The sequence below is a fragment of the Sciurus carolinensis genome, chromosome 13 (assembly GCF_902686445.1).
Source record: "Sciurus carolinensis chromosome 13, mSciCar1.2, whole genome shotgun sequence".
Taxonomy (NCBI): domain Eukaryota; kingdom Metazoa; phylum Chordata; class Mammalia; order Rodentia; family Sciuridae; genus Sciurus; species Sciurus carolinensis.
Genome location: NC_062225.1, coordinates 72,240,891 through 72,265,424, shown reverse-complemented (window position 1 = coordinate 72,265,424; position 24,534 = coordinate 72,240,891). Strand labels below are relative to the sequence as shown.

Below are 24,534 nucleotides of genomic sequence, written 5' to 3'. Positions count from 1 at the left end.
TTTCTTTGGGAATTTATATGTAATGTAACAACTACAGTTGAAGTCAAAGTAAATCATGTATGAAGGTATTTTTTCTAAAATTAATCATAGGAGAATTTTAAGTGAATAATTAGAAAAGATGGAAAATATTTAGAAAGCAGTATTTGTTCAAAGTGATGATAATGTTACAGATCAAGCTTTGTAATGTGAAAAGGTCTGACGGGCTTTTTGAATTGAGTCACTTATCATTTTTATTAGACTTTTTTCATATTTTGTTTTGTTCCTATATACTGTGAAATCTCTGCTTTGGCACATATAGACTTGTATTGAGACCGCTCTATTGTGACTCTTGAAAAATGTGACTAAAAGTGGACATTCACAGTCCTGCCACTGTTGTTGGGTCTCAGTGTGATTCATCTGTAGAAACCCCCTGCGGTGCTGAGTCAGACATCTTCAGGGTCAAGTGTGCTCAGAGGTCTGAGAGACCCTACCAGCTGGATAGTTTTTTGTTTCTTGGGATTTTTTTGTTGGTTTTTCTTTTTTTTTTTTTTTTTTTTTCTTTTGAAGTTTGCTATGAACCTAATTTCCTTCCAGAAATCATGTTGGGTGCTTAGAGGGCCTTGTCCAAGTTGAGTTTCAACCATACTGGGGTGACAGATGCAGAACTCTCTAGTGTGTACCTTTTCATATGCTGCCTCAGGTAACCAAAAAGACCATCCCTCTTCTTCACAGTGGTGACTTCACTTACTGAATTGTAATTGCAGTGTAGTGAGCGTAAGCAGGTGATGCTCCTGTTCTTCAGAGCAGGAGGTGGCCATGTCACATAGTTGGAGCCTAGGATTTGTATCATGGTTCTGGATTTGACTCTTGCAGCCTGCCTGTCTATGACATGGAGTCCCAAGTTTACTCATCTCTTAAATGCACATGGTCAGAATAATGTCTCTTTCACAGGGTTTTAAGTAACAAATTAGAAAAAGTATGTAAAAAGTACTCTGTCAGGCTAGACAACTCTCTACACTTTTTTTGTGTCTGCTCTTAGTCCTAGAAATGGTTAACATCTCACACATTCACACATCATCTATCTTAAAGAATGTGCTATTGAAACAATTGGTGTTTTTAATGATGGTTTCCCTCAATGGAAACTAGCAAGTCATTTTCTTTTTAAAAACTTGAAGTAAAGAACCCCAAAATGAAAAGTGTAATGTGTGTTAACAGTGAGGTTTAGAATCGGCCATCCTGCACCAGCAGACATACACAGTGCTTAGATTCGTCCCTGTTGTGTTCCATTAAGGAGCCCCCTCTGATTTAGAAGATATAAATATATTTCATAACACATATGGAAAAAAATGGAAACTGCTGAGTATCAAAAATCACTGCTTGATTGGAAGTAGCATGATAACTTTATTTTTTCTGGTCTAGTCGCCATATATAGTTCCTACGAAAGATGATCACCTGCCCTCTTTATCCTCCTCTGCATCCATTCTCGCACAACAGCCTCCATCCCACCTCCCCCACCAAATCACAGATGAGGAAGACCCTGCCTGGCCCTTGAAGAGTTTACGGTGTAGTAGAGACTTAGAACAGTTTCACAGCAACCTCTGCTGTGGAAGAGTGGACAGGGTAAAGGCCAGGGAGTCCAGGTGGTGGGGCTCCTTGCCAGCCTCTGCCTGGCCTCCACCCAGCCTCTGTGCCATCTCATGTTCTTCTCGCAGCACCTGTGCCTCGAGCCCCATATTGCTTACATTTGCCCTACTTGCCCTCACATGGGATTTGCCTCTCTCAGTAGGCTTTGAATTTCTTGAAGTCAGGGAGGACACCTTGTATTGCTTGGTCTCTCCCTCTGCATGTTTTATCTAAGTCTCAACCAGAATTTGTGGTTCCAAGAGTCTTGTACCCAACACTCTGATTTAGCCAAAACAGTGTCATAAGATGTATTTATCTCTGTCTCTAACTTGCTTTTCCTTTCTTCTGTCTTTCCAGTTGACCTGCCTCTGTTTTTCCCTCGAGATCAGCCAACTCTGACATTTCAGTCTGTATATCACTTTACCAACAGTGGACAGCTTTACTCCCAGGCCCAGAAAAATTATCCATACAGCCCCAGATGGGACGGAAATGAAATGGCCAAAAGAGCAAAGTAAGTGAATTCATTATTATTTACTGTAGAGAGGAACATTTTGCTTATCGTATTCAGGGTTTGCAAAGCTACTGCCCACTGCCTAAATCTTGCCCTGTGCTTATTTTTCAATATAAAGTTTTTTTTTGAAACGCAACAATGCCCATTTCTTTACCTATTGTCTGTGGCTGCATTCACGCCACGTGGCTGAGTAAGCAGTTGCAACAGAGACCTGCAAAGCCAAAATTATTTACTATTCAGCCCTTTGTAGAGAAAGTTTACTGATTCCCTTGTCAGGAAGAAGCCAACCCATGTCTGAAATATTTCCTTGTCCCAGTGATTCTGCTGGTCTCCAAAATTAGCCATACCTTTTTTCAAGTGCGTTATAAGACCTATCAGAAACTAACCTATTTAGATTGGAGGAGTACTAAACAAGAAGTTGATCGGTGGGCAAGTGGTGTCAGTAACTCAGATGTTTGCAGCCACTTTCATATTTTTTAAAAAGATGGTAAATTTCAGCTGACAGTAAACAAGTAAAATTATCACTAGTGGTCAGTACATGAATTCATTAGCTACTTTTTTCAGAGGGAACTGAATCTCTCTAAATTATATACTTAATTGCATTTCTGCAGTGCATTCCACAGGCATTGCCCAAAGAGGGGCCTGCAGATTTCTGGATAGAGTAAACAGATGCACAGATTGCTTAGTCTTACTGATGTCGCTGTACAAGTGGCAGTTTGGTGGAAGTTGAAGTTAGCTGATGTTTGGGGTTTAGAGGCACAGCAAGGCATTCAGTCATATGAAATAGGTAAATACAGAAATGTGGTTTTGTGTAGGTAAGGTTTTAGTATCTGAAACATCAGTTGTGAACTCAGCCTCCTAGATTGAAATGGCAGTGGATTGAAATGGTGGTTTCCAAAAATCAGTCCTAGAGTGACATGTGGTTATTACTTTATCACTCAACAACCATATGCTCACACCTGTGGTCCCAGCTGAAGGATGAGCAGATCCAAGGAATCACACAAATGAAGACGACCTATTAAGCATCCTCTTCATTTGCTCATCTGGTATTTATTAGGCATCTATCATGTTCCAGGGTTCGTGCGCCATGCTGGGGACATAATGATAAACAAATTGGAAGTTGTCCATGGCCTCATGGAATTTGTAGCCAGCAAGGGAGATAAATCATATCAAACTTCCAACAGTTTAAAAAGTACCTAATAATAAAGCCTGACCTTCCAAGCCGAGAGTGTTCTCAATTTCTCCGACATCCCTGTCCCTCCCAGGGACCTGCTGGTATCACCCATACTCTCTATGGTACAAGACCTTCGCTCGTAGCAGGCTTGGGACTCCTTTGTGGCAGAGTGACTTGCTCTAGAAATCCAGACCTCCTAGATTCCTGTGCGGAACCCAGAGTCGTTACTGAAACCTCTCCCTGTATTGTCCCTTTTTATCCCTGACACCCAGTCTGAAATCCTATTTAAAGGGGAAGAAAGCAAGCCTCTGTAAACATCACTAGTAGCAATCACTGAGGTTTCCACATCTTGAAATATGATTGTAAAAAGGAGCCGTGGAGAGAGTCCTGAGCGAGAGCACGGCAGCCGTTTAGTCCCCGGGTTTCCCTGTGTGCACACGGAGCTGCCCTTACAAGACAGGCCGTTATTTGTGGTATGTGCTGTGGAGTCGGAACCAGACATGTCTTTGTGGTTTCCATGGCAAAGCTATCTTGGTGTATGCGTGTGTTTGTGTGAGTGTGTTTCTTAAGTAGACGTTTTAGCATGTATGAGTCGAGTCTTAAAGGAGCTGCAGACCACAAGCCTGTGATTTCAGTATAGAAATATCATAAGTGAAGCCTGTTTATCTTAACAGATTGGTTCAGAGTTTCAAGAGACATTTGCTTTATGTTAACACCAGTCTAAAGAAAACATCTGAAGTAACGTTACAAATCTGCTTTCTACTGTAGTGAAGATGGATCCATTTTAAATGCAAGCAAAGAGAAAGCCAGCAGCCCATGCTAGCAAGAAATAATTTAAAGACTCCCATCTTCAGTTGAACTGAGTATCCGTACTGGGTTGTGTCAGAGGCCAGCTGATGGGTAAACAGCCAAAGAACTGTCCTGCAGAACAGGCAGGAGGTTGGTGGAGAAGCTTGGGGAGAAAGGATAAAAAGGGAGAGAGGTCAACTCCAGCATTCCATACATGCCCTGTTTCCTTGTCCTGTGAAAATCCTGTACACAGTGCAGAAAAGGCTATTAATTCACTGGGGGTTCTCTGCCCATGACATAAACACTCTCACGGTTTGTGAACAGCCCCAGAGCCCCTTGAGTGAAATCGGCTGTTTATTCCCTCCGATAGCACAGGAGGGATTCTGCATATGAATTCAGAAAGGATAGTTCCTGGCACTGATCAGGGCTTCTACCACAGTGCTTCTTGCTCATGGCTATCCAGCAAATTCTGTCTTCACAAGTCAAATACCCTTTGCTGGAAGAGCACAGGCTCTGAGATCATGCATGTCTCAGTTTCTACTGCAAAATATAATCCTGTAAGCTGTGTGGCCTTGGCAGAGTGCTTAACCTCTCTGAACTTCATCCTATAAAACGGGATCATAGGGCTAGGAATTTAGCTCAGTAATAGAGCATTTGCCCAACTTGTGTGAGTTCCTGGGTCCCATCCCCAGCATTGGAAAAACAAAAAGCAAACAACAACAACAACAAAAAACCAGGATTGTTCTTCCTGCTGTTGGATGGTCCTGCTGTGACGAGTCAGTTAGTGAGTTAAGATATGGAAGGCCCCGTGGTTCGGCTGCTGCCGTGTCCCTCAGCGCCACTGCTCGCCTGTCTTCCCAACCTGTTTCTACCTTTTCAGGCTGTTCATCCTCCAGCCATCTTCCACCTGGGTTTCCTCACGTTTTCTTCACTCCCAGCTCTTTCCCTTCTCTTTCCACTCCTGTTGAACTACTTTGAAATCTTTGTATTACTTTTTGGCTTTTTCTTTTTTCACATCTTTGTATGTGTTTCCTTCACCAAATGATGAGTTCTTTGACGGCTAAGACTATATATATATATTTTTTAAATTTTTTTGTAGTATAATTGATTTGTAATTTACAACAGAGTAGACTGATTTTATATAGTTTCTAACATACAGTGGTTCAACTTAAATTTTTCAACTTTACCATGGTATGAGAACGAGGACATAGAGTAGAAACCATACATCTAATTTTGAATTTTGATCTTTTCCTGGGCTAGCAATGGTTAGTACAACTCTTTCTTCCTCTCAATTAGTCCACCCCCAGCCCCCTAGCCGCCACCTCCCTCCCCTGCTCTGTTTTGGACAAGAGCAGGGAGTTGTAGCTCACAGGCAAAACAACTGGTACTCTGTGATATGATATGCTATGTTGCCAAGCTGTGATGTCCCGAGGTTAGGTATATGAATGCATTTTTTTACTTACAGTATTTTCAGTTTACTATGTCCTTATCAGGAAGTAACCCCATCATAAATCGAGGAGCATCTGCTGCTTAAGTGCATAAGATACCACACACTTGAAATGCTTATGTCTTCTTAACAAATTGGCCCTCTTATCATTATGAAATAACTATTTCTGGTAAAACTCCATGACTTGAAGTCTGCTTTGTTTGATGTTAAAATAGTTCCACAGCTTTCTTCTGCATATTTTCACATGGTATGTCTATTTTCATCCTTTTTCATTTCATCCCTATCTGTGTCATAATATGTCAGGAAAACTTTTTGTAGACCTTAATCTTTTTAATCTAGTCTGATAACCTCTGCCTTTTAATGGGAATATTTGACTCATTCATATTTAATATAATGAAGGAGCTCATTAGGCTTAAGTCCTACCACCTTGCTATTTGTTTTTTTTAATTTCCTGTTCTTTCTTCCTTTGCTCTTCTCTTCCTGTGTTCTTTTGCTTTATTCAAGTACTTTTTAGTATATCATTCCTTTTCTTCTATTGACTTTTCAGCTCTATCATATTTTAATTATTTTGTACATTGAAATTACATCTTTAACTTATCACGGCCTAACATAAATTAATTTTATAATATTTCACATATAATGTAAAAACCTAAAATAGTGATTCTCTTTATATCCTGAATTAAACTTTATGCTATTGCATTTGTATGTTTTACTTTTATATATTTTATGACTTTTAAGGATTTTTTTAAAGAAAAAATTGCATTTCATCTTAGTCTGTAGTTTCCAAATAAAGGCAATAGGGAATCATTTCCTCTCTAGAGAAAATTTATTTTTCATGTCTTCCTCAAAACAAGCCATCAAAGAGACCACATCCTATCTATAGATCAAGGGTGTTAAGATTTGCAGTTTTCAAGGAAAGAGCAGCACCCTACATGACATCAGGTGCCTCTGCCTTACCCAGGCACCCTCACACACTTCCATGGGACCATCACTTCAGCCCTACAGAAATTCTTACTACCTTTCAGGCAGATAAAAAAGACCTTAGGTTCAGAGTGATTAACTGACTTTCCCAAGGGCACAGAGCTGGCTTTTGGTGAAGGTGCCTTCTGACCTTTCTGCGCATCCACATCCAGGCGACAGATACAGTTCCCTACTCCCTTTATCATTTTTCTGAGGCCCCTTCCTCAGAGACTTGGTATTTGAGTAACGTACCTATGGAAAGAAAATGTATGTGGCAGTTAAGAGTACTGATCCTGAAGTGATGAACTGGGTTTAAACCCATCTCTGCCTCCCACTAGCTATGTGACTTTGGGCACATATATAATCCTCCTGAGACTTTTTCTTCTTGTCTGTAAAATGGTGTAGCCTAGTTCAGAGGATGACTATGAATATCATATATGGCATATAAGTTTCTGTGTTGCTGACTAACAAATTGCTATAATCTTACCATCCTAAAACACCACCAGTTATTAATCTAGTTTCTCTGGATTAGGAATCCCACACAGCATGCTTTGCTTCTCTGTTCAGGGTCCCAGATAACTAAAATCAAGGTTTGGAATGGGGCCGTGATCTCCTCTGAGGCTTGGACTTGTCTTCCAGGCTCATTCAGGATGCTGGCAGAGTTCATTTCTTGTGGTTGTAGGACTGAGTTCCTGTGACCTTGCTGGATGTCACCTGGAGACCATTCTCAGTAACTAGAGGCTGCCCTCATTCCCTGCCATGTGGTCCCCACCATCTTCAAGCATTGAGTCCTCCTTATGTTTCCAGTCTCTGACTTCTGTCTCTCTGACCTCTGCACCCAGACTTTAAATGTCCAGTTGATTAAGTCCATTCATCTTCCTTTCTGAAAGTCATCTGTACCATATAAGAAAGTCTAATTACCAGAATGAAAGCCATCATGTTTGCAGTCCTGGGGATTTCACAGGGAGTGGAGAATCTTAGCATGCTGCCTGCTGCATAGGGTAACATAGGTGAATTGTCTAGCACAGTCTGGCATGTAGTGAGCATGTAGTAAATGTTAACTATCAATGTCTTCATCCCTTGGAGGAAAAAGAGATAATTTTAGTAAAAAGATAACAGAGACAACATCAATACCTTCACATGTACCCTAGTAAACAGTCCCCCCAGTCCTAGGGACTTGGCCAGAGATTTTCAAGTTCTAGGCTGCCTGTCCTCAAGCTGCTATCCCCAGGAGTTTTATCTTCTTGGTGCCAACACAACAATTTGAAAAGTGGAAAAATTCCATCCTTCACTTACTTAATCTACATAAAACCAACCATCACTTAAAAAGAAAAAAAAGGGAAAAAGAACTTAAGGTATCTCATACATAGCTTTAGACCTGCCTAGAAGGAGGGAACAGATGACTTGTTATAATTCTTTCTAGTCTAAGAAAAAATTTATGAATAGATGCAGTAGTTTCCACCCCTCCCCCCATGACTTTCTTTGTATTAAGCATCAGGTTGATCCTGGAGGCCTGAGTAGAATCTTAGAATAGAATTTAACCCCTAAACCACCTACTGTAGTGACTTGTCACACATGAGACCTATTATTTAAAAGGAATCACTAAAGAATATTTCAAAAAATAGCTCCTCCATCAACACATGGGAACATTCGTAATGAACCTTCTAAAGTCATTTGTTGTTTCCCGTCTCACCTCAGGGTCAGAAAGGGATGTCGTTTTCTTACTTAGAAGCCTGTCCAAACCCTCCAAGGCATTCTGCAACTTCCCATATGTTACTCTTCACCAAGCAGACGTACTATTTCTCATCCAGTTGTCTTTGCAGAATAACTTTCTCTCTTCGGATTCTTTTTAGAAACTCTGCATTGTAGGCTCTTTTGGTTAGTTTTCATTGTCATTTCCCTGAGATTCTAAAAGATACCACTTTTTCAAACCTTTCATTAGTTGCCAAATGCTTTTATCCAGTCCCCATGCATTAGTCCTCTAAGTAAAACAACTCAAAATACATCTCCTGCCCTTGATTCAAGAGATGGGAGTGGATGTTCCCACCCAATTTGCATCCCATCTCCAACCCTTACTAGGGCCCCTGAGGCGCCTCATCCCCTGGGACTTGGGAACAGTGTGGAAATCCTAGTCCTGACTGTGTCTTCACAGCATGGTCGCAGGAGCTCTGAGCATGAGAAGTCTTTGGGGGCAGGATGGTGCCAGAGAGCTGCCGTGCTGTGCAGGGGTTACGGTGGGGGCTGTGCATGTGTTTGTTTCTCCGGGAAGTAATCCTCCCTGGCTCCCTGTTGTTGTTCCTCAGGGTGCCCACACAATGCCTTGCATCTGAGACTGGGTTGCAGAGTCAGGCTGTCCCTGCTGTCTCGTGCCTGCTAAGCTGGCTGGAGGGAGCCCAGGCTGGACTAGCTCCGGAACCGGAACCAGATCCGTAGTTCTGCACCTGTCTTCATTCCTTCTCCAGACGTGGCTTAGTGTTAGGGAAGACCCTGTGGAGACTTGGTAACTCACTCTCTCTGACATCCCAGAGTAAACCAGGAAGGTAGGAATTTCGACCAGTCATAATTACTTGCTCCCCTTGTCCCCTCTATGAGGAGGAAGCCACTGTGAACTGAGCTGCTGTGGGCAGGAGAGGTGATTGGCAAAAGGCAGAGCAACCCAGCCTGGGCTCCCAGGAAGCTTGGCCCAGAGGCCCATCCAGGGTCTCTCTTCAGAGACAGAACCTGCATTCCGACCGTGCCTGTGATTCACGGCTTTCTGTCTTTCTTCTGTTTTACCATGAGTTTCCTGTGAGTAGTTCCCTTTAAAAATTCCCAACCTCATCTCATCTGAACTCCCCTTGGGAGAGAAGAGGGAATTTTCCAGGCCCAGGCCAGCACAGCTTGGGCTGTCCAGGCAGCCTGAGAGGACAGTAAAGGAACCAGTGCTGATGAGCTGGCAGGGGAACTGGGGAGAGCCCAGGTCGCCCAGGCCTGTGCCTCTTGACACCCAGGTTCCTGTGTGAGCCTCTCCCCTGTCCCTCCTGGGCTTTTTCCTCATAAGGCTTAAAAATACGGAAGCTGTGTAGAGAGAAGTAAACCAGATAAATAACATGGAGTGATCGGTTGCTTGAATTCTGAAAGAGAATCATTTGGAAAAGTATCTTCAAGGAATTTGATTTGTTTTCCTCTCAGAAGAGAGAGTAACAGGGATGGGGAGGAATCCAGATCTGCTTGACATCCAGACATCCTCTCCAAATCGCGTAGGTCAGAGAGAGCGCGTTATTTATCCGAGTCTGACATCTGTTGCTGTGAAATGATAAGCTCCATTAAAAAGCCTGGCCATCAGTTACCACTAGTGCAGCCTCAGCCACTGTGTGGTCAGCTGGCCACACAGACCCAGCTGTACCAGGCACGGGGCTGAGCCCAGCCCAGCCTCCTCACTCTCCTGTGAAGTGGTCCCCTTGGCAGGACCACTTCACACCCCTCAGACCACCTTTTCCCAGACCCTCCATCTTTGTTCCTCCAAGAGCTGTTTCAAGGACTGAACCCCCATTCATCCTGCTGTCTCGGTGGAAAGCAGAGCTGACGGGTATGTCCTGGCCTCAGTCACACAAACCCAAAGAAGCTGCCCTGAACCTGGCTTATCAGGAGAGTCACATGAAAGAATAAGTGGAGTCAGCTCACCTTTGTTGGGGAAATTCACTTAGTTTTTCCATTGTGAGAACAACTGGGTGCTCAGGCCTGGGTTCCAATTTGCCACCTGTCCCTCAAAGCTACTCCCCACTCCTGCCATGGGAAGGTGCTTTCAACCACCAAGGACAGTTACCTGCTTGTTTGTGAGTTGTTGTCACATTTCTGTTTTGTTTCATTTTGGGTGTTTGTTTTTTGGGGGTTTTGTACAGGGGATTGGACACAGAGATGCTTACCACTGAGTTATATCCCAGCCTAGCCCTTGTTATTTTTTATTTTGAGACAGGGTCTCACTAAGTTGCCCAGGCTGGCCCCAAACTTGTGGTCCTTCTGCTTCAGCCTCCTTGGAATTACAGGGGCATGCCAACGTCCCGCACATATCTTCTTTCTTGGAAAAATACACAGATGTGTTAGAATCAGAAAGGGAAAGGTGAAGGAGCTGGCTTTAGATTTTTATAATACACCAAACAGAACATACTTTTATTTGTGGTTTTAGTAAGTGAAAATAATGCAAAGAACAATGAATGATGTGGGGCTTAGGAGACCTGGGCCTCATCTGGGCAACACTATTAATTTCCTGTGTGATTGTGGGAAAGGCACATCATTGTTCTGGGCCTCAGTACCCTTGTCCAAAAGTACTAAGCTAGCACCTGATGTGATCCATTTATGGGATTTTAAGTGAAAAGTATGTTTCAGTTAGCTGTTGAGAAACTTCGTCTCTGTTGCCAGAGGTCAGACACAAATTGAAAACCTTACTAAATGGAATTAAGGACACCGTGTACGTGATGCTTTCTGTACAGCCTGCATCTGATATTTATAGAGCACTTCAGCTGTGGAACGTGCACACATATGCCCTGAACACACACCCTGTAAAATAATTCTAGATGCAGTACATTTTCAGATGTCAAGTTAAAACAGCTTCTTGGGAATTAGGCTTGACTGTTCAGATGTGCATGTTGGTTTCTGACAGGTGCCGCCAGGGCTGCTCTGGGCTGTCATGTGTGATGTGGAGTCCAGCCAAGGCAGGAGGGCCAAGCCGCTTGTTTCTATCACTTCTCATTAAGGCATGAATTCTAGAAAAAAAGGAAGCATCAAAGAACGATCAGGACAGTCCATTCTGTGCAGATCACAGTGAGAAGCAGAGGCTTTGCTTCTGCAGAAACAGGATGCTGTCTTGTCTGTTGTCAGATCGTTTAGCACAAGGGCTCTGTGAAAATGAACTAGATCGTGACTTACTGAACTAGAAGATTGATAGAAGCGAGCAAAAATGGCAACTAGATATTAGGGCTGTTACCCTAATATCTAGAATCTGTAAAAGCCAAGCATTCCCATCAGGAATGCATCCTAGGAAGGTAAACTTGACAGCGGGGACCAGTTTCAGGCATGGAACACAGAAGGAGTTTTAGGGATCTTGGTCCAGCCGGGTCTGATCATGCTAAGCATTAACCGTTGTGGTAGAAATTAAATGATGTCATTAATTGACATAGAACTCTTAGCACAGTGATTGGCATAGAGTTGACAGTCCATGTATTGTTTTCATTTCCTGGAAGAACTTGTTCAAGACATGCAGTATGAAGATTCAAAGCCTGTACCCCTGATGCCTGATCCAGGGCCCAGCCCAAGCACCTCTGACCTCCTGCCTTTTCTCTGCCTCTTGCCTGCTCTCCTGCTCACAGGGGTGGCAGAGTGGCATTAAGGGCAGGAGGTTTGTGTGCTTATATGTGTGTTTTCATCCATCCACCCATGGAGGGGCCCCGGAGACTTCTGCTTAGTAGCTCACCCAGGAGGCTGAAGTCCTCCATGCCTATGGGGAAAACCAGGGTGTTCTTGGCAGAAACAGTTCTTCAGAAGTGCCTGGCACCAGGTACCCTTTAAGAGAAGGGGAAATGTTCCTTTGGCCAAACTAATGTTCACAGGCATAAGAAGGGAGCGTCCTGTCACGGAGCAGGCTACAGGCAGCACGTTGCTTCCCAGCTGCCCCCAAGTCGGTAGGGAAGCCACACAGCATGAGGACAGAAAGCTCCAGTGACTCTGGTCTTCCCAGACAGATCCTTAGTCATTCTGATGGAAAATGGAAGCCAAGAAAGCAGAAGTGAGGCTGGGGGCACCTAGGGTAGTCCTTCGTCCAGAGTCGCTTCTGAGGGGGAAATGTAGTTTGCTTCCTTTTGTGTCATGGTAGTCAGAGCCAAGCTGCCAGTAGAGATGCTGTACCATGGGTAGAGCAGCTTACTTATTTATGTCCCAAAATTAGTAATAGTAAATATTACTAATATTTAGTAATTAATATTAGTAATAGTAATATACTATTAGTAATATTAGTAATAGTAAATGATAATATTAGTAATAGTAAATATGTGCTAAGTACCTTCAGTGCATCAGCTCAGTCCAAAGTGCTCTACATAGTTGCTAATTCCTTTCATTATCTTGACAACCCTGTGAGATAGTTACTGCTATTATACCTGCAAAGGGAAGTGACTTGTCCAAGGTCACAGAGTAATTTGGCATAGGATGAGAATAGACCCTAGTCTCCCATCTTTTAGACTGGCCCTCTGCTTCTGTATGGCGCTGCTTCTCTTCCTCAGATGAATGGCTGGTGTTATCTGAATTCCCCAGGCAACTGTACTCAGCTGCCTTTTTAGGGCTGCAGAGTGTCTAGGCTGCCTGCCTTGGTTGACACTCAGGTTTGGTGCTCTGCAGTGAGGATTTAAAGTGACAAATGTTTGGATTAGATTTGACTCAAATCAAACCAGCACATTTCCCACTCAGTCATTCAATCATTCATTCAGCAAACGTTTACCGGAGAAAGGATAAGAATTCCACATAATTAACTCTGTTCCGAGGAGTAACATGCACAACATTGCAGGTAAGTGCAGGGAGCTCTCAAGAAAGGAGATGCAGTTGGTTCCTGCGATTGAGGAAGCTGGCATTGGAGGGTCTGCAGGATCCAGAAGGGACAGAGGAAGGGAAGAAGGCAGGCAGGCAGCAGAGTTCCATGGGGTGGAAATCTTGAACATATCCTCTAGAATTTACTAGTCAGAATCCAAATCCTTGTTCTACAGCTTTCTTGTATTTTTTCTTTTGCTTTGTTTGTTTTGACCTGGGTGGGCCTTGGTTTTCTCATCTGTGCACGAGGGTTACAGTCCTCCCTCACAGGGATTGTGAGTGTGAAATGATTGCAAAATATGTGCCATATTGTGCTTCAGGCAATGCTAGCTCTTAGTACTGACCGCCATGCTAAGGCATGGTAGATAGTAAGGTTTCCTTAAGGTTAGAAACTTCACATTAATACAGTTGTGTCTCTCCTTGGTGTAGACAGGTAAATCCTACTCCATCCTTCTTAACCTTGGAAATATTAATTAAGGCAGTGAAAATTTCAGTTCTCAGCTCGCGCTCCTGCTGCGTTATAAAAGGAACGTTGGTCTTGGGTCCTTTCACCGGTGTTTTGCCACCTCGGTTCTCAGGCTTCCTCAGACCCACTGTGGAGTTCAGGATTGCCAGATATAGCAATTAAAGATGCAAGATGCCTAGTTAAGCTCAAAACTTAGATAAATAGATAATTTAAGTGTGTTCCATCCAGTATTCAAGACTTATTCCTACTACATGTTATTTGTTGTTTATCTGAAATTTGAATTTAGCTGGGCATCCTGTTTCAAGGGACAGTTCAGGAACCTGCAGCCAGTCTGCAGATGCAGGGAGGCAGGTCATGCCCTCCAGGCCCCTCGTGTAACACAGCAGGCTTTGGGCAGAGCCTTAGTCACTTTTCGGGCAGGGACATTAAATGCTGATGGTCCCACCGTGTAGGTTTGGGGAGCAGAGGTGCCAGCCTTCACCTGCCCCTGGCCCTCTCTGCATCTGGGCACTGAAACACATCAGCATTTACTTTCTCCAACGTATAGACCTTGTGGAAAATTTTCTTTTCTTTGTTCAAAACATTCTCACAGACTTTGCCAGAGTGAAGACAGCCTCTGTGGCCTGGTAACTTGTCTGTGAGGGTCAGAACCAGCCTCAGGGTAGTTTTCTCTTCCACAGTGTTTCTTCCAGGATCTGGGACAGCCATTCAGGCCTGATGCTAGCAGACTAAACGTGTACTGCCCCAGGAAGCTGAGGGTCACAGCACTAAGCTGGAAGGGCACCCAAATGCAGGTGCTCTGCCTGGGATCATCAGCTCTTATATCTGCTGACTCGGGTTCTTTGGTGATCATTCAGGAGATCTGAGAATCCCCAGGACACTTTTTTGGTTGATTTCTGAATCATTTCTCTGGATTACATGAGAAGTAGTTCCCAGACTCTGCCTGGCACTGTGTCCTTTTTGACTCTGTCCTGCAGGCAATTTGTTAAGCCCTAAGAACAGACCAGTGCTGGTGGAAGCTAAGGGCACTTCTAAGGCCAACCTGGTCCTTGCCCGCCCAGTCCTGCCTTCTCCCTGCCTTCTTGCCCCACCCTGACCAAGCGTTCTGTGGTTGAAATGGAAAAATCCACCTCAGAGCAGATAGCTTTTAACCTCAGTTTCAGGGGAAGAATCTGTCCACGTAACATGAGGTGAAAATTAAAACAAAGCAGGGCGTAGGATGGAGCAGAATAGCACCCTTGGGCTTAAGAATGACTTTGACCTCTTAGTCCTCCCAGACTAGCATGATTATCCAGCTGCCAGATAGTTCTTAGAGGAATCACTTTATTAAATGGTGTCACTGCAAGGTGGTATTAACCCTAAGACCAGCTTTATCTGAACACTCCAAAAGCAAACTTGACTGTGCAGGCAGAGCCAGCCCACGTGGAAGCCCAGAGCAGCGATCATGGGATCTTCCACTCTTTTTATTTTCTTGTTCTTGCCACAACCTGTCATGAGACCAAGAAAACTTGTTTTGAAAATGCTTGACAACCCAAACAACCTGTTCTCAGCCCTGGACGAGAGGGCTCGTCCTCTCTGGCCATTTATGTACTGTTAGGCATCTGGCTAGTTGCTGACTGGAAAAAATGAATTTGCTGTTTTCCTCTCATATTGTTCACAGGCAAGTGCCAGTGGCTTTCCAGTTCCCTTTTCCCTTTTTCTCCTGCCCTGCTCCAGACGCACTTGATGATTGTGCCCGAGTCTAACCGATGAATGAACGTCGGCAGCCTATGCTCAGGAGGCTCCAACCCTCTCCAGCTCCAGCTCTAGCTCCATCTCCACAAGCCAAGCTTCTTTGTCCAGGGCCAACTTTCCCAGTCTCATTAGGTTCAGCCTGAACAAAGATTTTAACCCATGATTTTCCACTCCCCTTGTGATTCTCAGTGGGGAGGTTAAACATGTTAATCAAAATCTCCAATTACCCAAGCCACTATTTTGGCCTCTACTTTGGTAGCTCTTAGCCTACAGTAGTATCTGTTCCTCCCACCAAACCTTGCAAGCTCAGCCCTGGTCTCCAGGGGGACCTAAAATGGCCCCATGACTATAGGAGTCATTCCAACTCTCCTCCCCATGCACAGGGAAGAGTTAGACTGGATAAAGGACTGGCAAACAGCCCAATGGCAAAACAACCAGCACACCTATTTTTATGAATAAAGTTTTATTGGAACACGACCACACCATTCATTTACATCTTGTCTAGGACTGTTGACACTAGAAGGACAGACTTGAATTGTTGCAACAGAACATACAGTCTGTAAAGTTGAACATTTTTATGTATTATATGACCCTGAATGGGAAGTTTGCTGATCTCTGGACTGGATGATCCCCGGGTTTCCAAATCCAGTATTCCACAGCTTTTGTACTTGTGATAGTTCTCTTACAGGAGGAGATCCCCAAGTAACTAATTAGGGACTAACTACAAAAAAGGGCCTCTTTTTTTTCCTCTGTGGTAGTTGGCAGTACAGAGCATGCTCTGACATCGTTGAGCTCTGCAAAGGGTGGGACTTACTTTGCCGTATTTTTACAGAGTTTATTTTGCCCTATGTCTGTATTTGTTTATTGGTCTGGTGACTCTGGCACCCATGGTATCCACCAGTTTTGGAAAAAATATTCCCCAGCTGTGTAGATCTGACTGTGTGCTGTGGCGTGGTTCAAAGGTGGGACATGCCTTTGGACCCACATGGAAGGGCATGCTGATCCAACTGCTTGGTAAGCATGGCAGGAAAGAGAACCAAATGCAGCCTTGGGCAACCTGTAGTCTCCCAAACCTTGCCTCAGCCGGGTCTTTCTTAGCTGCAGGAGTGGGGAGCATAGCTAAGTGGTGGGGTGATTGGTGGACAGCAGGAAGAGAAGCAGGACTGGGTTTAAGAAGATGCAGCCTAGGAAAGGAACTTCTTCCCCCAAAGCCAGTGCAAGCAAGGTTCTAGCATCCACTGCTGGTCCCCATGCATATGTCTCTACCAGCTGCCTAACAGAGAACCAGAATCACAGAGCCAAAGGGTCCTCTTCTCACGACCTCCCTGGCCTGTGTGCAAATTAGAAAAAAGTGTCCCCTTTGGGTTGATGGCAGTTTGACTAGTAGATCTGGGTAAAGCAAAAGCTGTCCCTTTCTCTGGGCTCATGTCCCTGTGCAAGCACACAACCTAGCAAGCTGACCACAAGCTAGATTGTAGCCCCCACTTGCTCCCAGGGTCCAGATGCCACACTCCCAAATGCAGTAGCCCATGGGGTCCCTGTCACAGTACCCTTGCTGGCCAGTAGTAGGTTAACTCTTAATTAACCTTGGCCTTTGAGACCGAAGCATACTGGGCTGTCCCCAGACACACCCCTTCATACCTGTCCCCTGCAGCATGGCTCTGGTGCCAGCGTGGCTCCCAGGCTCAGGGCCAGAGAATGAGTGCCCTGTGACTGAGAGCTCTGTAGGCCTGAGAAGTTCAGGTGCTAACGGAGAGCCCAACCCCTGGCCCTTTCTTGCCAACTTCTGACCTAAAACTGGCTTAGCTTAAGGAATGCATGTGATTTTCCACATAGTTCCATCTCAGAGGCGGCACACTAGCAGTGCAAAGAAATGTCCTCGGAGATCCCGAATAGACCAGCTTCCTGGTGGGGGGCAAACTGACCTCATTCCCAAGGCATTGGGCTCCATGCTGCTGAGCGCGTGGAGTGACGACATTGCTCCAGGACACCCTCCTCTGCAGGGTGTGTTGTCAGAGCAGTTTGAGAAGGCTTTGATGAACGCTCAGTGGGTGATACAGCACCGTGAACTCCTCAGCTCACACTGGGGCTGTACTCAGGCCGGCCCTGTGAATGAATTTTGGAAGATTCCTGTTCTACCCTTCTCGTCCTGCATCTGTCAGCAGGTTGACAGATGATAGAGATGAGAGGCTAGAGGAGTGGGAAGAAAGAGGCTTAGAGCCTGTGGTAGCTGAGGACTTACTGTGTACTCCCTGTCCCCTTTCTTGGTTTTAAAAGATGATGGGAACACGTAGGAATGCCATTTATCACAGTCGTGAACCCGTGGAATGTGCAGAGCACATGCTAAGGAATGATGCATCCTGTGGACACAGCACTTCCTTCTCTGTGGCCTCAAAAGCTGGAATTGGGAAGGAGAGGGGGAAAATGCACACCAGCTTCCCCCATTGGGAAGGGGGAAGGTAGGCCAGTAAGGTCAACGTGGCATTGACTGTACAGTAGCACAGGACTGTAGCTCAGGGCCCGAGAGAAAGACAGATGTTCCTGATTTTAAAAACAACTGCAGCTGATCACCAGGCTCATGATGTTGCCCCTCACGTTCAGCTGCTCCGAGCTATGGTCAGACATGAGGTTGGAGCAGTGCCTAGCAGGGCCCATCTAACAGAACATGGGTACACCCATGCCACACTCTTCCTACTCAGACTCAGCTCCCAGTGACCACAGAAGGCCCAGAAGATCCTCCTGAGCCAGCGATGTGCTGATGGCCGGGCACCAATGCCCTCTATCTTTATCCCTGTGCCTGACCTTGGGCAAGTGACATCCTCTCAGGATCTATTTCACATGGATGATTTTTGCTTGGATTAAAATGTGCTATTTTACAAACATATTATAAACTGCAAAATACCAAGTGTCAAGTTAGTTCATTTGTGTATTCAACAAATATTGGAAAACTCCTAGGTGCCAGGCATCAATTAGACAGTGGCTCTAGGTGTTCCAGGCCCTTGGCAATATTTGTTGAATTGAGGTGAAGCAGGAGTTCCTTGGTGTGTGTGTGTGTGTGTGTGTGTGTGTGTGTGTGTGTGTGTAACTGTCTGCTGGTGGCCAAGTGGGGAGGAAAGGAAAGTATGGTTTGAAGTCTTACCATGTGTCTCACATTATCATCTCACAACAGACGCAGTGGAGAAAGAATTGGAGACCCAATAACTTCCCCAGACACACAGATAGTTAAGTATTGGATCCAAATTTGAATTCAGTTCTCTGACTCCAAAACCCATGTTCTCTCTGCAGCAGGTAGGGAATAATTACAGGGTGTTCTCCAGAATGATACCAAGAGGTTCCATCTCTAGTTGTCTTCTCCCAATCATCTCCCAAATTAAAGGCCCAGGTCAAATCCAAGCCAAAAATGATCACCCTTGATTGTAGACCAGAAAGTAGGAATCATGTGAAGTCAAAGCAGAATGAGGCTGTGTCACCACAAGCCAAACCTCCTGCTCATATGTGGTGCAGGTTTTAGGAAAGCGGCAACCTTTAACGCATGCTCAGAATTCCTTCTGCAGTAAACCACTGTGAGAAAAATCTCACCCAAACACTGTGCTCCTGGCAGAGCAAGGGCGGGTATCTTTTCAAGTATAAAGCAAACCAGTGAGGACCCAGAAATCACTCTAGGGTGCTCTTGGTTTCCCCCAAAGATCTAGCTGTTTGAAGATAAACTTATCAAAGGATTTCCTTTGCCCTCCGCCTCCCATCCCAGTCTTGACAGCCTCCCCTTGCCTCCAACCCTCTGGTAAGGAGGATCATGGATTCCGTGTCCTTTTCTTGGTTGCCAGCTCAGCGTCAATGCATCCTTTCCTCATGTTTAACACCAAGTATTTATTCTGATAAAGCAGGGTTAAAAAAGAAGAAGAAAGAAAACCAAAAGAACAACTCAGGAGATTATTATCAGACTTGGTCTCCAAAAACTAGTCTCTGAAGTTGACTGTTGTTTCATAGACTTCCGAACAGATCTGTGGTTGCTTAGTGGAGGAGCACTTGCTTAGCATCTGTGAGGCCCTTGGTTCAATCTCCAGAATCACACGTACACACAAAGCATAGATCCTTGGAAGGAAAAATATTCATTCATTCAGCCAGACATTCATCAGAAAACTAGGATATGTCTTTATCACTGACATGCAGCTCTCCAAAATAAACCTGAAGCCCAGGAGTGGGACAGGGTAGTCTGAAAAGCTCCATTTGAATCTGGGCAGACATGGGAAGCCAGGGCCTACAACACCCACGGAACTCCTCCCGAAGCACACAGGAGACAGCCTGTCCTCAAGGCCAGATGTATGGTGGAGCCTCCAGCTGCGCCACCACTCAGTTCCTGAGGCCTTGCTGCATCTTGGTGAGGTCTGAGCCCCCAAGCTTTGACCCAGGGTGACCACAGAGACAGACAGCTTGTATGCCAGAGACATCTACCCATACCCCCCAGTTTATGTAGGAGGGCTATTGTAGAGTGTGGAAGCAGGCCTGTGGGTGGGAGTCCAAGGGACCCAGTTGCAGTTCCAGAGAGGGAAGAACATTCCTAGCTATGTCTGGAAGTACTGAGCTCATGGTCACAAAAGGCGCTCAGGAGGCTCACCCCTCAGAGAGCTGCTAGGGCAGACCCTGCCTTGCACAGCCTCCTGAGACCTCTCCCAGCTATGAGTTTCTCCAGTTAAGCCAGATGAAGGTTCAGCAGTGCACACTGGGAACTTGAAGGCAGGAGAAAAGATTGGTGGCAGCAGGCTCCATGGATGCTTAGGCCAGGCCTTAAGAGGGGTAGCTTTTGTGTAGGTGGAAAGGCCCCCAGCTTGTTTTGTGGCCCAGGAAAGTACCCTTTACCTGCAAAATAAAGGGGCTCCCACTTAACCTGGCTCCCAGACTTGCAAAGGAAAATTAATTATTGTTTGTGATGCACTTTAAGATCCCCCGATGAAAGACCTTGTATAAATGCAAATTATTATTATTGTCATTAAAGGTGCTAGACGTCTGGCCTGCTGCATAATGTCCTGGCATAGCTATAAGTAGAAAAGAAAGCAGACTTGAGGCAGAAAGTTTGCTCAATAGCAGCGATGAGTGGGCCAAGGAGGACTAGGCCTGGGAGGGGACAAGCCAAGCTCCTCGGCTCCTTTCCAGGGTTAGGTTAGCATGCAGCTCTCTGCCCTGGGAGTCAAGTGTCTCTGTGTCCCCGCGGGCCAGGGACCTGCTCACATGCATTCCTTTAGCCCTACAGGAATCGGCTCATTCCTAAGGCAGAAGCTCTCCATGAGTCTGTGAATGTTTGATTGACAGGCAGGCTTGAAGGATGGAAGAAAGATGATCAGGATGGATACTGGCCATTATTCTTGGGATCCTAAGTCAGATTCAGAGACAACGGGGGGATGTATATAGAAACCAGCAGTGCCTCTGCTGATGCTTATTAAGGTTCTTGAGGGAACCCCTCTAGCAGAGCACAGGGAGAGGTCATTTATTAAATTACTGCTTCCACTTAAGAAACTGACTCTGACTAAAGAGGTTGGATTGATACCAAAGCAATAATCATCATCAACAAAATGTATAATAGTATACTGGACCCAGCAGTGCCCTCCAAAACCATCTCTTTCCTCTACACTTGAGATATCTGGTACACAAGAGAGGTGAAGTTGCTCATCCAAGGTCACATAGCAAATGAGAAGCAGAGCTTCAGTAACTCAAGTATCCCAAGTCCCCAGTCCCTACGTTGATCATGCGGGATAATATGTTCCATTTAGAACCCTTTGCAGAGGTTTTACTTCTCAGCCAACCTAGGGAGTTTTAAGATGCCAAATGACTTCCAAATTAAAGGAAGCTTCCGGGTACCCTTTGCTCTTTGGGACTTGTTACCTTGAGAACTTTTATGGTACCTCCCATGTCACCTGGGTGGGCTGCATGTTTCCTTCTTGAACTGTCTTTTCCTCTTCCCAGACACTCAAGAGTTCATTAAGATGCACTGGGGCTTCCAAGAACCAGATGGGCAAGCTAGAGGGAGGTCAAGTTCATCCCTTTTATCCCTTATTATCACAGTCATAATTCTATTGAGAAACAGATTCCCAGTGCAGGTCCAAAATGGGGGTTTAAGATGCCAGGCAACACCTCTAGACACATAAGCCTACAAGAGGAAGGGCCATTTAGAGGGTTTTGCAAGAACAAATGTAGGCATAATGGGGTTGGCAGTAGATAGCTCCTGAAGTTCATCACTGGGCTATTGGCAATTCTAGTGAAAATTTTAATGGAGGAGGCTAAAATTCAGCTAAAATGATGTTAGGGAGGAAGAAGACCACCACATCAAAATATCTTAGGAATCATCTATCTTACTCCCTCATGTAGATAACAAAATGGAGGAGTGAGTCACATGCCCGAGTCAGAGATGGAGCCCAAGGCTCCCGACTCAGCTGCCAGCCAGCTTTCCACTGGAAATTATGGCAGGATGGAAAGAATGTACTCTTTGGAGTCAAGCAGCTCTGGATTCATAAATAGCTTTGCCCCCTGTTAGCTGTGTGATCTTAGAAAAGTCACTTGGCATCTTTGAGTCATACATTTCTCATTGGCAAAGCTAGAGACATTGACCCTGTAGTGGGCCTGTTAGGAAGAGCAGGTGTCACAGAATACAGAAGAAAATCAGCAGCACGAGGCACAGCATGGAGTGACAGACACCTCCTTTCCCTCATACTGTGACTTCCAGACTCTTCTATCATAGTCCACAGCAAGATACATATACTAAATCCTAATTCAGTGTATATAACTCAAACAAAACTTTCACAAAACTATTTCTCTTTGCTAACTGATGTGCACTCTGACCTGACTTCACTTCATTTTAATGCTGATCAGGGCTCACAAAATGGATCTCACAGCCCTCTGTTTGAACAAGCCCACTTTCTACCATATGTGGATATCATTTACCCACACTATGCGTATCCTTCCTTTACTGCCCTCCCTGTAACACACACCTGGGGCCACAGAGGTACCTGTTGACAACATGCAGAAACAGCCTGTGCAGGGCCCTGGGCTAGAGCTGAGTGGAATGAGTCCTGTGGACCCACAGAGCAGGTGGTGGGCCCTTCCCCCACCCCTCCAGTGCACCAGTCATGATTTAAGAGGACCCACAAGGCCTCCACCTGCCAGAAGTTCAGGCCACCGCCAGCCTGTGTGGAACTACCCCCCACACACTTCAGCAGAGCCTACTGCGAGTTCCCATTGTAAGAATCACCCTTTTGGGCCTGGGGTTGGGGCTCAGTGGCAGAGCACTTGCCTAGCATATGTGAGGCACTGGGTTTGATCCTCAGCCCCACATAAAAATAAATAAATAAAGATATTGTGTCCATCTATAACTAAGAATTTTTTTAAAAAAGAATTACCCTTTCCCTAAAGATCATTGTCTCCAGAAGGCCAATGAACCCACCCCAGCAGGGAGGGTAGCCCTTGGGCACCCTCTCCTATTGAATAATGTCTTCTTCTAGAATCGCTGCTTTTCTGTCTAAAGCCAGGGAGACAGCAGATAATAATATCTAGGATATTATTTCAGCTCCAGAGCAAAGGGTTGAAGGTGAACGGGGACAGACTGTGGCCATCTTGTTACTCCTAGCACCAAGTCTTTGAGGGCCATCTGTGAACACCTAGCCAGGAAGATGAAGACCCAGAGTGCTAGGGTGACCTGGGGAAGGTGTGAGCTACATGCTGAGGTCTAATGGAGAAACCAAATTTACCACCAGGCAAACAACATGTGAGACCCCCAGACTTTGTGTGGGAGGAGAAGATTGTTTTATGCCCCACTGAGTTGATGTCCTAAATATTCTCTCTGTCCTTTGGGACTAGGACTAGACCTCAGGTCTAGGCTGATACCTGGCAGTGCTGAGCAGAAGCCTTGAGGCATGGTCCTGGATGCAGTGTGACTTGGGGCCTGGACCCCACACTCCACCTGGTCAGCCTGCTAGTACCCTGAGCACTTCCCCTCTGAGGGCCTTCCTTGGTTTTCCCCCTTTTGCTGACTAAAAAGTGGAGGGTGATCCATGACCTCAGTAGTGACTCACTGCCTTCAGACAGCAGCCACTTCTGCCCAGCAGGTGAGTCGCCACACTCATGGCCACAGCTGTGGTTAGGTCCCTGCACTCTCCATGGGCACCCATGTGGCCACCATCAGGGCCGGTGCTGAACTCCTGCTAGTGCAACTGTGGGCGAGCAGGCGGTGGACCTGCCATCCAGGCACGCCAGGCAGGTGGCGATGGGATGAGCAGATGAGCACAGGGCTGGGCTCTGCTTTGGTCCTCAGGCCCCAGGCAGCACCACATTCCTCAGCCTCCCACACCTACCACCTGGCCTCAGCCCCAGCCCAGCCAGCTGTGCCCCATCATCCCAGCCCTTCTTGGTGACCAGAGGGCCACATGGCCACAACCTCTCACCAAGCAGGTTAGCATGGAAGCAGCATCCACCTGAGGAGAAGGAGATAGAGCACTCGCCCACACTCTGCCTGCTAGCTCCGGACTGTGGGAAGGCTGCATTCATCCACGCACCAGACTGCCATCCACCTGCTGTGAGGCCCTGACAGTGAGCATCCGTGACACTGAGGACGCACCGTCCCCAGACTTGGCCCTCCATCCAGGGACTGACATAGAAGGCCTATGCTGACATATAATTATCACATGCCGTATCAAGGGGACCATTGCAACCTATCCTCAGTTTTGCAACCAACAACCAGCCCTCAGTTTTCCCTTCCCTGTCCTAAAGGCCTGTGTGACCTCCCACATTTCCTTTTGTTATACAGTTCTGCCATTCTAAAGTATATTTTCAAATAAGTCAAATATTTACATTTGTTTGAGAAATCTGCATTGAGCTGCCGTGTGTTGGGCACTATACTTGAAGCTGGGGATGCAGAGATGGGCATATGTGACCACTGGTCTTAGCCTGCAGGGCCTTGTAGTCATGTGTAGGAGGAGAGTTGGTATGTGACAGATGTGTGCACACTGAGATGAGAACCCAAGGAGAAGGCCTGTCCCTGTCCTAATGGAATTTGGCCAGCTGGTCCTGCGCTTTCCTCCTTCTCCCTCTCAAACGCTGCACCAAGGGAACTAGAGAGGCCTTCAGCCCCTGGGAGCAAGTCCTGGCCACTGCAGTTTCAGAGACGGGCTGCAAATTGTGCCAGCCCCAAAGGAACTGGCAAGTGCCAGAGAGCTTTGGAAAGCGAGAGCACACTAGGTAATTTTGATCACTTTAATATTTTTTAAATACCCTATAATTTGGTAGGAACCAGATTTCATCCCAACACTTTGATG

General features: G+C 45.7%; 1 protein-coding gene across 2 annotated transcripts in view; it reads left to right on the top strand.

The window, feature by feature from the left end:
• The window catches only part of Babam2 (BRISC and BRCA1 A complex member 2), a 404,865-nt gene that overhangs the window by 370,908 nt on the left and 9,423 nt on the right, over positions 1 to 24,534 (top strand). For both annotated transcript variants that reach the window (XM_047523282.1, XM_047523280.1), the window contains one exon: positions 1,960 to 2,113. In XM_047523282.1, coding sequence (XP_047379238.1) covers positions 1,960 to 2,113 — 154 coding nt within the window. The remainder of the gene's footprint in view (positions 1 to 1,959; positions 2,114 to 24,534) is intronic.